The sequence below is a fragment of the Gavia stellata genome, chromosome 3 (genome assembly GCF_030936135.1).
Source record: "Gavia stellata isolate bGavSte3 chromosome 3, bGavSte3.hap2, whole genome shotgun sequence".
NCBI lineage: Eukaryota > Metazoa > Chordata > Aves > Gaviiformes > Gaviidae > Gavia > Gavia stellata.
The window spans coordinates 44,437,019-44,451,123 of record NC_082596.1 but is presented as its reverse complement, the minus strand read 5'-3'; the positions used below and the strand labels follow the sequence as shown (position 1 = coordinate 44,451,123).

Here is a 14,105-nt window from a genome sequence, read left to right as displayed (position 1 = left end):
GTCATACTAGCTGTCACAACACTGGCTTCTTTCATCAACATGCAGGGTTTATGCCACTTACAGAGCACACAAATTAACCCCCAAAAAAGCAGCCACTTATATGACTCAATATTAACATAAATAGAAGTACTATTTTCCCCTCAATCTATTATTTAACTGTATAAAAGCTTTCACACACAGCACTTTCATTCTGGAAACAACCCTCTGGGGTATAGAGAGAGGAATCTGAAGAGGAAAAGCATTACAAATAAAGGAGCAACTACAAAGAATAGGTCTTTCTCTTCAAACAAACAAAAAAAACCCCAAAACAGACAACCACAAAGGAAAGTACTAAAAATTGGTAATTAGCCCAGAACTTTTCAGAAGAAATAATTAATGCTATTATTAATGTGACAAAATATGTCAAAGTTTTCTGAAAACGGTAAAGGCTAATTTTTAGTATGTTATGAATGGCCTTATGAAACTTGGTCTTTCTCAAAAGAGCTGTCCATCTTCAAGAACCAGTAATAAAAATAGTCTCAGAGATTGAACCAGATTATTTTTATAGGATCATCTTCATTGCCATCCTATTCAGGATTACTCTCCTGCGGCATCCTGAATTACTCCACTGCAGCATCCAGAACAGTTTCTTAACAGACAAAATACTAAAATTTCTAAACAGACTAAATACTAAAACCCACTAAAGTGGGTTGGGTTTTTCTACCTTCATAAACTAATTGTGTTTTATCTCCTTTTAGAAATAATGCCTATTTCTCTCATTTCACTCTGTAATTTATTTCCTCCATCCACTCTTTTTATCCCATCCTTGGCCTAATTGCATCTGTAGCACTCAGCTCTACTTTCACTGGCAGATAATATTGCTCTCCTCATCTTTAGAAGTCTCCTCCTTTTCTAGCCTTTTATTTAAGTGGCTAGAACAGAACTTAACAGAAACATCTGGTTAGCTCCTACTTACCCACTGCTTTTACTGTATCCTAGGTTTCTGCAATTAGAAGTGTCATTTTGTAGAACTCAGAGTTCCAAATAAGAACTGCAATCACAAACCATTTGTATGGTTCATATTTCCAAGATGGAAAGGGCATGGGGAGAATGCAGGAAAAACAATTAAAAAGAATAGCAAGCTAGAATAAAATGGCACTATGTTAAAAGTGTTATCTCAAATAAATATTAAAAGAACCATTGTGTTGCAAGATATCTATTTAGTATTTTCTTTTCCTTTTCAGCTACAGGCCAATTCTGTTTTCAAACCAATTCTAAATCAATGGTAGGCAAAAGATTACATCCTTTGTCTGTGCTACTATCTAAATAGATTTAATTAATGTTTTCCTAAGGAAAACTAGGAACTACCACATTACTTCAAAGCTTTGGGCTTTTTGTGAACCAAAATAAATCAAGATTGATCCATCACAGTTGTTCTGGTGGTGGCCATAATAGTCTGACTAAAGTGTTTTCCCTAGCTGCCAATTCTGCTTATGCCAAGAAAACAAAAAGAAAACTTCATTTTTGCAGAAGCAATCACATTTTTTCCCCTACAAAAATCAGCTTAAGTTACAAAACAATTACAATAGCTGAAACAAAGGGTTTCTAACTCGTCTTAGGTAAGGCAAGAACAGAAAAGCACACAATTACAAGACAGCCTCTCTAAAACGTGTGATGTATGTCCGATAAGACTACAAGCTGATAAAAAAGGTACAGTAAGTATGTAACTAAAGTGGTTATTTTTTTGTTTTTGTATCTTTAATATCACTAATTTATTTGGAAGCAACTGTTTAATGTCTGTCTCTTAAAATACTGATTTTTTTTTTTAAGAGACATTACATTTGTGCCCTGTTAATATTATGTACAAAGTGAATTTACTCTCTCACAACCAAAATACTGGGTTTTGTTACTCTTGTTTTAAACTAGTAGAAAGTACCTTGTGGCATTACTGAATAAACAGGACAAAGGATTGTCTCAGACTTCAGCAATTAGGAAGTCTTTCACATACAAAATTGAATATTGTTTTTGCTAAAGAAAAAAACTTGCAAAGTCCAATCTTTCTCTTAGCCTTTTCTATACTACTAAGATTTAGACAGCTTAAAATCTTAAGCAGCCCTTAGCATTAAGGATCCAACTACTTTTAAGACAGAATTGAAAAATCAATGTACAGAACAGACCACATCATAATGTTCCCTACGACAGATGGGGTTTAGACGTAACTGATACAGTCTTCCAGTCCTACCTTAAGGAGGAAGTAAAGTGTCAAAGACAATAGAAATTGTTGTCTTTGTTCAAGGTATATTGGGTTGTAATAGTATAAAATTATATATATATGCAAAAAAGGCTAGACAATGTAAGAAATATAAGCTACAGTGAAAGCAAAGAAAGAAGGAAATCTCTAGGCAAAAGGTTTTTAAAAGGTTATAATGCTCACTGGCTAAAATAATAATTTGGAAAGTAAAGACAGTGAGCAATGTTTTATTCTACCAGCAGCAGAAATACAAACTGAAATGTTGGGCTCTTCTGAGCACAGCTGTATCAGCTAATAAAGAATGCACATATATAATATGTAAATTTATCACAATTAACCACATGAATTTGTCCTATATTTTAATAAAGGTTTCAGTATTTTTAACACAAAAGAACATTAACTTTGGTCCAGGAAAATCTTCACTTTCATTCTAAGCATAAATTTCTACGAAAAAGGCAAAGAAAGAGGAGAAGTAAAGTCACTTTGCTTATACGCTACAAGAAGCTATTGGCTTTCTAACAGGAATGGCTATTTGAGAAACAAGCAAGATAACAAGTATTCATTGTTAAATTGCACATTTTCCTAAAGGTCAAATTCTTGACACTCAAGAACTCTTAAAATACTTCCCACCCCCCAGTCTCCGCTTTGGTCTCCATTCAGAAAGTTATCTGAGAAACAAGTTACAAAAAGTTGAGTCACTTGAAAAGGACCAGCATCTGGAAAATAAACAGCAACATTCAAGGCAATATAACTTGATTTTTTTAAAGTTGTTAACTTACCCTGCTCATAGAATCAAAACATTTTCTGACCAGTGATTCAACGTCATTAGGTCTATCTTGAACATTTATCCAGTCTAACAAAGACACATTGAAGGAAGGCTGATCGTCATCTTTCAATTCTACTGATGTTTCATTGTCCTGGACAGTAGCATTTTGACCAGATTCCTTATCATCTTTTACATTTTCAGGATCTGTGCCTTCCAAAGCTGAACGTTCAACTGACTTGCAAAATGAGGTTAACATTGATTTATTGTTCACTTTAGATATATCAGAATAAAGCACCAATTCAGCAGATTTCCCATCCTCAGTTTCTTCACTTTCTGCCCCTCCATGCTCAGCTGAAGAATCCAGTCTTCCTAAACATTCTCTGTAACTATGTCTCGTTAGGCACTCCAGCAGTGGTATCTTGGCCATGATGGAAACAGCAGAACCCAAGCTTTTTTAAAGAAGGGTGAAAAGAAAAAAAAAACAAAACACAAAAGCCATCAGTATCTAGACACCAGTGTGATATAAAAAAACTTAGATACAAACCATCTGTAATATAAAGTACTATTATTTCAGAATTGAAGCAGATTTCAAAATAAATTTAGTAACTACACCTTCAAAATACTGTGTTCATATCAACGTCATGAGAGGACAGCTAAAGAAGTTACAATTTTTGCTCTCTTCCACTGCTGAATATGAACTCTTCTAAACTTCAAGCAAGCTTGTGTTTATAATGCAATGAAAAAAGGGACAGTTTGATGAACTGACACATGCCCTTTTTTTTTAAAATACAAACAACTGGGACTTTTATGTTTCCAATCTGCATTAATACCAATGCTCATTAGCAAAAGATTGAGTGTCCTCTGGCCGACTACTTTTGTGGAGTTTGAATAGTTTCTATATATTTGGTAAAAGCTATGAAGTTAAACTTTTATTTTTGAGAAGTAAAACATATTTATGCTTTATTTCTTCAAGTATCCAACATTCACTTACATTCTATTAGGCAAAGCACTCAGAAATACCATAATACTATGATGTCCAGAAAGATGTCAAAGATTTTCCTTGAAGTAACATCCAGAGTTTCCAGGATAAAGTACACACACATATATATACACACATACCCCCCCCCCCCCAAAGGTATACATATACACACAAAGTTTGTCTTATGACTTCATACTTTCAACATAGATCAGTCTTACTATCTGCTCAAGTGTATTAAAAAGAATTCAAAAGTGCAAATATGTATTTAAAAATGTTGATTAATATCTAAATTTATTATATAGCTATTTCTAGTACACATTTAGAAGAACTCCAGCTCTTAAACAGCTGTTCATCAATGAGCATATCTTCCACATAATTCAATACAGGTTTTTACATGCTGATGAATACAAGGAAGAAATGTCAGTTAAAAAGTGACTAGCATAGAACAGAAAGAATGTTCTCCTTGACACATAATCAAACAGATACACACTTGATTAATTAGAACTAGCACCAGACATACAACACTCAAAAAGTAAGTTTAAAATACAGTAACTTTGGAGACTGAGGCTGAAGTTTAATGGCAAACCTACTGTGTAAGTTTCAGCTTGATATCATCTATGGACTGCAAATAGCTTGAATATACATTTTCAAACTTGAAAAGTAGCTTTTGGTAAGAGTATGTACAATCTTCCAAGTTGGCCATTATCGCAGCCCAGCCTTGATGCTGAAGATGTTCATCATGTACAAGACCTTCACAAAAGGAACAAAGCTTCTTGGCAACCTCATACATTTCCTGCGGGGGAAAAAAAAAAAAAATCCAACAAAATGCAAATCACTTCAGGTTATTACTGTGGTAACTATATAAAACATTACAGGGAGACATAAATAAAAAGTGTTAAATTCAGATAACTAAAAAGTTGTACACCTTGAAACTTCAAAAATAACAAAACTTCTTTCATTCTTAAATAAAAAATATAATTAGATGAAAAAAAGGTATAGACGATTTACTAAGAAATATCTTCAAAACAGGCAGGTGAAAGTTGTAGTTCCAAAAAACCTTATAAAATTAATTAAATGCTGTTAATATACTCAGTGCACACATACATGAATAATAATGCTTGTACTAATCTGATAGAAAGAGTTTGCAAACAAGGTCCATTAAGTAGAAAACTATTGATGAGCCAAGCAGAAGCTCAGAACAAGCCAATGAATTGCAGGATCAGTCAGCAGAAGCGCAGGTGCATCAGATGCAAGAAGAGATGCATGGGGAAAACAGCAGGGCAGATTATTAATCAATGGAAGACTTCAATGAATTAACCAGATGTAACACGGTAAGAAGCAGTGCAGAGCATCCACAAAACTCTAAAACACACCCTGAAACTTGGTATATGCAAACCAATGCAGAAGCTTTTCTGTTAAAGAACTGGATGACTAAGAGGCATTTTACTGCCATAAGAAGGTGAGAATTTAATTACCACCCAACTTGGCAGAGTTAAAACAGAGACCTACAGATGTTAAGTACCATATCTTACTAAAAGTGCACTAACAGCAATGCCTATTATATTAAATTCCAAAGTTTTAACTACCAGTACAAGAGTAACTATTTACCAATTTAAGAAAAGAGACTGTCCCCACTACTCAAATACCAAAATGAGAAAGTAAAACACAAGTCATACAATAAATTCTTCAGCTCAATACTTTATCAATAACATACTACATGGAAAATATTCTCCTGAGCATACTTGTAAGTTGGGTTTTAATATCTACCTACCCTCCAAGAAAGTAAATCCTACTACTTTTTGCAGGTTCAGCATACTGTTAAACTAGGACTGAACACATAACTTTCCTCTGCTGTAGTACATGTGAGAAAACGATGCACAGAGAAACAAGTTATACAAATACAGTGGGAAAGCAGTGTTAAAAACCCAACACATCAGTATATTTCAGAACGCACTCGCTGCTGAACACATGGTTAGCAGCACATAAGCGTACACAAAAAAAAAGAGCCCAACAACACTTACCTTCCCAAAATAAGCCACAGAACTGCAGAGCACTTTACCCAAAAATTGCAGAATTAATATTGACAAAGCCTGAAAGTTATGATTACCCTCCCCCTTCTTTTTTTTAAAGTCCAAGTCTTGTCTCAAGCAAATCACCGGTATCTAAGCTATCAGCAAGTGAACAATGAATATATAAACATACTTGTACATGCAACTCCAAGGAAATCAAAAGCTATTACAAATTTCTATCACTTCATAGTAAAGATGCTATATGTCTTCCTGTTTTCCGAATGTTGGTCACTTTCTGTGCACAGGAGAATAAGGATTTCAGTTTGGAAAGAACAGTTATTTTATTTGCTGCATAAGCTCTCACTTCCTAAGTCAAAATCAACTGGTAACACAACTGAGATGGCATCCAAGTAGTGATGAAATCTGCAAGTCACTACCTCCAGTTCATCTATACAATTTAAATTCACATAAGCTGACCAAACCAATATTGACAACTTGAACAATATTTTCTTAATTTCACTTTGTAGACAAGTTACTCAAAGGCAAATTCCACAGCATATTAAAAAATAATTACTGCCTCCTCAATTATCATATTAAGAACCAAAAGAACAGTCTGTTTTACCCTAAGGTATACTAAAAAATACACCAAAAATATGAAGCTGAAAAGGTAACTGAATGTCCCCATTGTGTTCTAATGCATGTCCTGGGAATGTACATAAGCATTTTATTTTCAACTCACGAACACTATTCACCTCCCAAAGCCAACCCTCCTCCAAACTACTGGCAGTAATTCCAGAAGTGAGAGCATATGCAGAACCACTATTAGTTTGAAGACTAAAACAATATAAGCCATCTACAAAATCAGAACTGATCATAAAGTCTTCTTACACAGTTCTTCAAGTGAGTATCACAGTGGAAAGTAAAGACTGGACTTCTCCCACCTTCAAACAAAAATGCTTCTTTAAAAGCCCTGGGTAGAGGCTTTTGTTAGTTCTATTTTCCTTTGGACAAACTCACTTAGCATGGCACAGCTCAACTGGGTAATAAGGAAATGCATACATTAGTCTTGATATGACCAGACTTTCCACCCTAAGACGTACTTTTAACTAGTGACCAGTGTTTGCCTTTTTAAGCTAGGTCTATTTATTGTGTTCACAATGGAAGTCAAAAGTTACAAGTTAGTGCTGTCCTATGAAGCTTTATTTATGTCATTCTTGATGCTCCCTTGAGAACCTAAGTGTTGTCAGTTTAAGATTTTAGTTTTAACAAGGTTGTTTCCTCAGCAAAACACTTTCAAACACAAAACAGAAGTCACAAGTTACCAAATTTTAGGCGGGGGGGGAGGGGGGGGGGGGGGGGAGAGGAAATCACTACAATTGAAATCGCTTGTTACACTACTAATGACCAGCACCAACACCCTGTATCTAGTGGTCTAACCTGTGGCCATTTACCCAATTTTAACCAAACTAGAAGCTTGTATCCCAGTAGTCTGATTCCTGGAAAAGTGAGAGTAAACAACAGTATTTCCCAGAGTGCCAAATTAGTATGTCTTTATTTTTTAGAAACCATGTAACAGAAAGGGCATTGTAAGTGTCAGGATCTGTCACGTAACAGAGACTGCCCAGAGGAACTGTTATATAAAAATACCCCAATGCCATCTAAGTATTCAGCCAGGTATTCATTGTCAGATGAGCTGCAGCTCCTTGCTGTATATGCAGGAGACATGGACATTAAAACAAAAAAAATCCCATTATGAAAGCGATCCTAAATATGATACTGAGAGACAAAATATTTTTTCTGAACTATTTAGAGCTCAAACTGAACTAACATTGAGCTCTAAATTCATTAGCCTGAAAACATAGCTAAGTTTCTTTCTAATAACATGTTTTCAAAGTTACCTTTAAGCTTATACACAAATCAAATTGTACAACTAAACAGAGACATGACTGTTTCAGGGCACATATGCAAGATATTACAACAGCATTCCATGTTATAATCCTCCCAAAGTTATTTTTACATGTGTATCCCAAGTGCCAAAGAAATTCTCTCTGGGTGGTGGGAGGCAAGCAGTAGAATTCTGTCTGTATGGATGAACCCAGTACTGCTTTTGATGCTGGTTCCTTAGGCAGTATCATGAAATAAGCTCATTACGTTCAAATGTAAAGAATATTACTCTGAATTCAGGGGGTCCAACTGGATGGTTCTAATAAACTTCAAACCACATGGAGTAACTATTTTTCCACCTATCAGAACTGTTTCAGTCTTAGACTATACTAAGCAGATACCAGTGCAGGGAAGAAGAACACTATGTTAAAGCATTATTTTATTTTTTAATGCTGCATGGAGGGATCAAGAAGAAAACACTGTTTCAGTCAATCCTGTAACCCTGCTTTTAAAATGTGAGAGTGTGCAGCAAGAAAATGAAGTGGTGAAGCTTTCTGCTGCCTTTGGAGTATCTATGTAGCTTAAAAGTAATTAAATTAAAAGCTACACAGATATATCTTTCTTATCATTCCATCACTACTGAAATACAGCTTCAAGTGATTTGGCTTGTTCTTCCTACCTTTGCCATAGGCAACATTTCTGGGGAGACCTCGTCAGGCTACTTCAAAAGGATCAAGACCAATCTATTTCACTAACCAGTATGTCTGTATGCAGAAAAGAATTAAGCAGCTCTCTGCTAAATGAAAAAAGTCTAAAAGCTGAATTATGTCAGGCATATAAAGGCCTGCAATCCAACATACGTTTTCACACTTCTCAGTAAAGTTGCCAGCTCCAGCACAGAAAATGAAGCCTGCCTAAAAACAGGCTTGTTTTTGTCATTGATTTTTCACAGATCCACTCAAGGGTATTTGGCAGACACCCAATGGTTCACATAGTATCAAAATTAACTTAAGTTGCTTTGTAGAGCTACGACCATCTTACTCGCTATACCAGCATACCTAGAACACCAACAGCTTCACCACACCACTGGAACATGGACTTCAAGAAGCACCACTACCAGTACAAGACTAGACAAATCCAGGCTAATCTCAACATACTGTTATGTTGAAGAGTAACTAAAGGCATCTTCAATTTCTAATTTGTCAAAAAATTCACAGGCCCACCAGGAAGATTTTTACCTTTGGCTGGGTCCTTTAACAGAATGTTTAGTGGAATTATTTCCCTCAATCGCCGTAACTTAAATTTAGGTGATTCTTCTGATTATAATTACTTCCATTTAGTATGTTTCAACCAAAATCAGTAGAAGCAACCAAGTATGTTTTATCTAAACCAGAAATTAACTGGTAAAGTGTTTCCCATCAATTTCAAGACTTCATCTTTGCATCCTACTGTCGTAATTCTGCTCAACTGAACAAAATATCCAGGGAAGGTCTGTGTGTCTTAAGTGGTCTTTGGACTTACCTCTAAAGAACAAAAGTTCTCAGGAAATGCAGGGTTCTTTCCATTCTCTACAACCCTGTGGTAAAAGGAAACAAGTCATCAAAGTCCTCTATTGCCATGTCTCTGAAATGCTGTAAAAAGGACTCCTTACATGTTTCAGTCACCCTAAAAATCAACCTCAGGCCAACAAAAGACATCCTTGAAAGTGAAATTACACACACCCATACACTGTAAAAGCAGATAATGGTTACCTTTTGTGGAAGCATTTATCTTGCTTACCAAAATTAATAACCAAGACCATTATCTCTAATTCATGCACCTCCAACTAAAACATCAGTAAAGCTACTAGATTAATCACTTCAAGATTTCAGCTTTTAAAACCTGTAATTTGAACAGTTAACTCCACTGGGAGGGAGACTGATATTTCACAGCAATTTCTCTCCTTTCATTAGACAGCTGATTATTCCATTCTCCTTTAATATTGGTCATTTTTGGTGACTACGTCCTTTGGACATTTGTCCACACAGTTCACAACTTAATACATAACTCAGAAAGTATTTATTTCATCAGCATAATACAGAACAAGTTATTCTGTAAATTATAGCTTAGTGACTTTCTCTTCAGTACTGTATGCACCAGCTCTTTGTTCTGACATTAAAAGCAGGGTAGGAGAAGTCAAGTGACAGAATCTACCACCGAAAAAGATACTGAGAAGCTGACATAAACCACCACGGCCAGGGCATCAAATCATGGTACGAGGTAAGCGATAACTTCTACTAGCTTGATTCCAAGCCACCCAAGTCTTTTTCTTCTGGTGAATTTTCTAAAAGCTTGTAACCAGAACTGTTAAGATTGAAGGCCAACCAAAACAAATGCTGTATCTTTTAGCACACCTTGGGGCAGCTCTTTCTTAGCACACCTTGGGGCAGCTCTTTCTTAGCACACCTTGGGGCAGCTCTTTCTTAGCACACCTTGGGGCAGCTCTTTCTTAGCACACCTTGGGGCAGCTCTTTCTTAGCACACCTTGGGGCAGCTCTTTCTTAGCACACCTTGGGGCAGCTCTTTCTTAGCACACCTTGGGGCAGCTCTTTCTTAGCACACCTTGGGGCAGCTCTTTCTTAGCACACCTTGGGGCAGCTCTTTCTTAGCACACCTTGGGGCAGCTCTTTCTTAGCACACCTTGGGGCAGCTCTTTCTTAGCACACCTTGGGGCAGCTCTTTCTTAGCACACCTTGGGGCAGCTCTTTCTTAGCACACCTTGGGGCAGCTCTTTCTTAGCACACCTTGGGGCAGCTCTTTCTTAGCACACCTTGGGGCAGCTCTTTCTTAGCACACCTTGGGGCAGCTCTTTCTTAGCACACCTTGGGGCAGCTCTTTCTTAGCACACCTTGGGGCAGCTCTTTCTTAGCACACCTTGGGGCAGCTCTTTCTTAGCACACCTTGGGGCAGCTCTTTCTTAGCACACCTTGGGGCAGCTCTTTCTTAGCACACCTTGGGGCAGCTCTTTCTTAGCACACCTTGGGGCAGCTCTTTCTTAGCACACCTTGGGGCAGCTCTTTCTTAGCACACCTTGGGGCAGCTCTTTCTTAGCACACCTTGGGGCAGCTCTTTCTTAGCACACCTTGGGGCAGCTCTTTCTTAGCACACCTTGGGGCAGCTCTTTCTTAGCACACCTTGGGGCAGCTCTTTCTTAGCACACCTTGGGGCAGCTCTTTCTTAGCACACCTTGGGGCAGCTCTTTCTTAGCACACCTTGGGGCAGCTCTTTCTTAGCACACCTTGGGGCAGCTCTTTCTTAGCACACCTTGGGGAAAACTAAAGCCTACTCCATTTTAACCTCACCATCACTTTAAAAGATTATGAGATTGATCGATAATCCGAGTTGCAAAGAAGTCTGGACTTCTGTGGAGGAGCTAGAAGTGTGTCTGGCTATTAGACTAATAATTCAGCCCAAAAAAATTGAATAGCATTAATTTAGCTACACAATTGTTACAAATATTACAACACCTTAAAGAACATTAAAATTTTAAAGTAACTCTTTTCCAGAGCATCTCAAAACAACTTTCTAGTGGAAGTGAAAGAGCATTTCTCTAAGGAGCAGATACACAGCTTTCAGGAAGCATGACTGTACTTCTTGGCTTAAGTATTAAGAAGCGTTTGGAACTAAACCAAGAATGATCCAGGGACTATGACTACAGCCATGGTTTTAGGCAACCAGATGAAACGACCACACAGTTTCTCATGCTCATTCCCATTTCTCAAAGAAAAACCGATCAGAATTGACAGTTTGATGATGACAGCAACAGTATCTCACATGAGACGTGAAACATACCCACTAACAAAAAGTCCAAGTTTCCAATATCCTTCTTCTGGGACAAATAACATGGGAACTTCAGTTAGATCACTAAAAATAAATAAATAATCCTTTTCTAAAGGCTAAGCTACCAGAAATTATTTTAAGCAATAGTGTTAAAAGACCACAAGATTAGACAAGATTCACACAATGCAGTTTACTGCACAATGCACTGTGTAGAGAACAGCTTGTCTTCCCCTAAGCTGATGTGTACATAACTTTTCGCAAACACTCTGTGCACCTTATTGTCCACATACGGCAGCTCAAGGCCAAAACTGCCGAACTGGAAGAGAGGTGGAAAACTAGGCTAGTTATAAAAAGGCAAACTGTAACCCTTTAGGCACAGGCATCTCAAAGGCAAGGTTTTAGTCAAAAGGAAACCAGGATACTGGGACATAAAATGGAAATAGGCTTAGAAAGTTGCTTTAACTGAGATTTAAAAGCCAGACAGTAGATGTAACAAACACTGACCAAAAAGGATCTGATAAAAAAAGTTTAAGACAGAGACATTGTCCTATATGTAATAAAACCTAGGGCAAGAATTTCAGTTTAATTGGTAAAGGAACAAGTTAAGGTAACAGACATAGCTTCTTTCAAGCTACCGAATCTTTATACTGTGAAGTCTACGTAACGAGATCTTGTGTAATCAACAGCAACTTAAGAAAATCTGTATAGATGTTAAAATCTTGAAAGCAAAAAGAAAGAAAAAATTGAGGTATCTTGATATGATAATCACAGCACAGCAGAAAAACAAACAGGAGGTAGTAAGTTTCTCACATGAATGATTTTTGGTTAGAAGGCATTAAAATCTAAAAAAGGCTACATGAAACTAATTTTATTAACTTATAATTGGGAAAAAAGAAATAATGGCTGCTTTTACATATACCTATACTCTATACATATATGGACAAAAAGCTGTAAGAATGCCAGGACCTCCACTGTGAAAAGATTACTTTTGTTTATATCTGAATAGTAACAAAGGATATATGAAAGTTACGGCAAAAAAATGCAGAAAACAAAAGCAGATTTTACATCAATACTGGTCAGTTTTAGACAAGCAAAAAACAAATGGAGAGAAATATAGGCATGGATTAATAAAAATACTTGTTAAAGGAGAATCTAGAACTACTTGTTATTGTGACAAAAAAGTTAAAGGTCACATACCAGCATATACAAAGTATGGATCAGAAAAAGTGAATCAGAAATACCTGTCCACCTTTCTCCATAGTACAAATAAGGTTCAAAATACGGTAAGGTACAAGGTTTTTTTAAACCTTTCATACAGTTCTAGAGCATAGTTGCCAAGTAGTATACAGTTCAAGCCACAGATGCCGAAAAACATGATTAAATTCAACAGTTTTCAGGCAGACTTAAAATGAGGGAGAAACAAGGTAGAAATAAATGTCTTCACACCCTGAAATATTCATAATCTTCCACACAACGAGTTTGCCTATTACTAAAGTAGACATAGGGCACGAGGTACAAGAGATAACCAAGAGCTCATGCACAGTAAGTTAGCAGCCATCTTCTAAGCAATTTTTACTATTTCTTATGCTGTTTACAATTTCATAACAAGTCTGATTTTAAAACCATACTGTATATCCTCTAGGCAGAATAGATACCAAATTAAATAGAAACTGGTAGCTATCAAATATTCTCCCTTACTTTTACATCACTGTTTCTTATTGCTGACAAGAATAGGTAAGACTTTCTATCATGAGCAATGATTTAGACTGTAACTTTTATTTTCCTAATACAAAACATTTTTATCATGTATTAGTAGTAAATATTAATTAAATCTAATTAAATTACCATAAATACTACAACAGGCAAAAACTCTCCAAAAACTCTTTTCTGGTAAAGCAGGTTACCATCTCTCTAAAATTAATAAAAAGACAAAGCTTGGATCATTTTAAGACAGACCTTTCATGCCCATTTTGCAGGAAGTCTCCCATACAGCATTCTCAGTGTGGCTTTGGATGCATCAGTCTCACAACTATGGAGGTTCAGAGCCTTTCTAGCTCTCCCCAGATCTTAATTAATTTTGAGAAGGATTAATATCCCATGTTCTCTCTTCTTCCCAGCCAAGAGGCTTATGGTGAACCCTGAAGAAGATTAATGTTCTAACCACATTTCCAGTCCTCCCTTGGTTTCTTCTGAATTACTGCTCAATATGCCTCAAGCAGGCAACGTGAAAAACTGCTTTAGTACAATACTGCAATACTCCTTTATACAGTTTTCACACCTCAGTACATCTACAGTCACAATAGCCTATTTACTAATCTTCCACCATACATGATGGTTTTGTCATTCCCCTGACCTCCCTAAGAAGTACCCAATGCATTTTCACAGCCTAACACAGAGCCTATGACTTTGAAAGATTTA

The 14,105-nt window shown here is 36.6% G+C and overlaps 1 protein-coding gene across 2 annotated transcripts in view; it reads right to left on the bottom strand.

Moving 5' to 3' along the window:
- Positions 1-14,105, bottom strand: part of RB1CC1 (RB1 inducible coiled-coil 1) — a 64,003-nt gene that overhangs the window by 44,493 nt on the left and 5,405 nt on the right. For both annotated transcript variants that reach the window (XM_059815228.1, XM_059815229.1), the window contains exons 4-5: positions 4,566-4,768; positions 3,010-3,445 (exon numbers count right to left, since the gene is read on the bottom strand). In XM_059815228.1, coding sequence (XP_059671211.1) covers positions 3,010-3,445; positions 4,566-4,768 — 639 coding nt within the window. The remainder of the gene's footprint in view (positions 1-3,009; positions 3,446-4,565; positions 4,769-14,105) is intronic.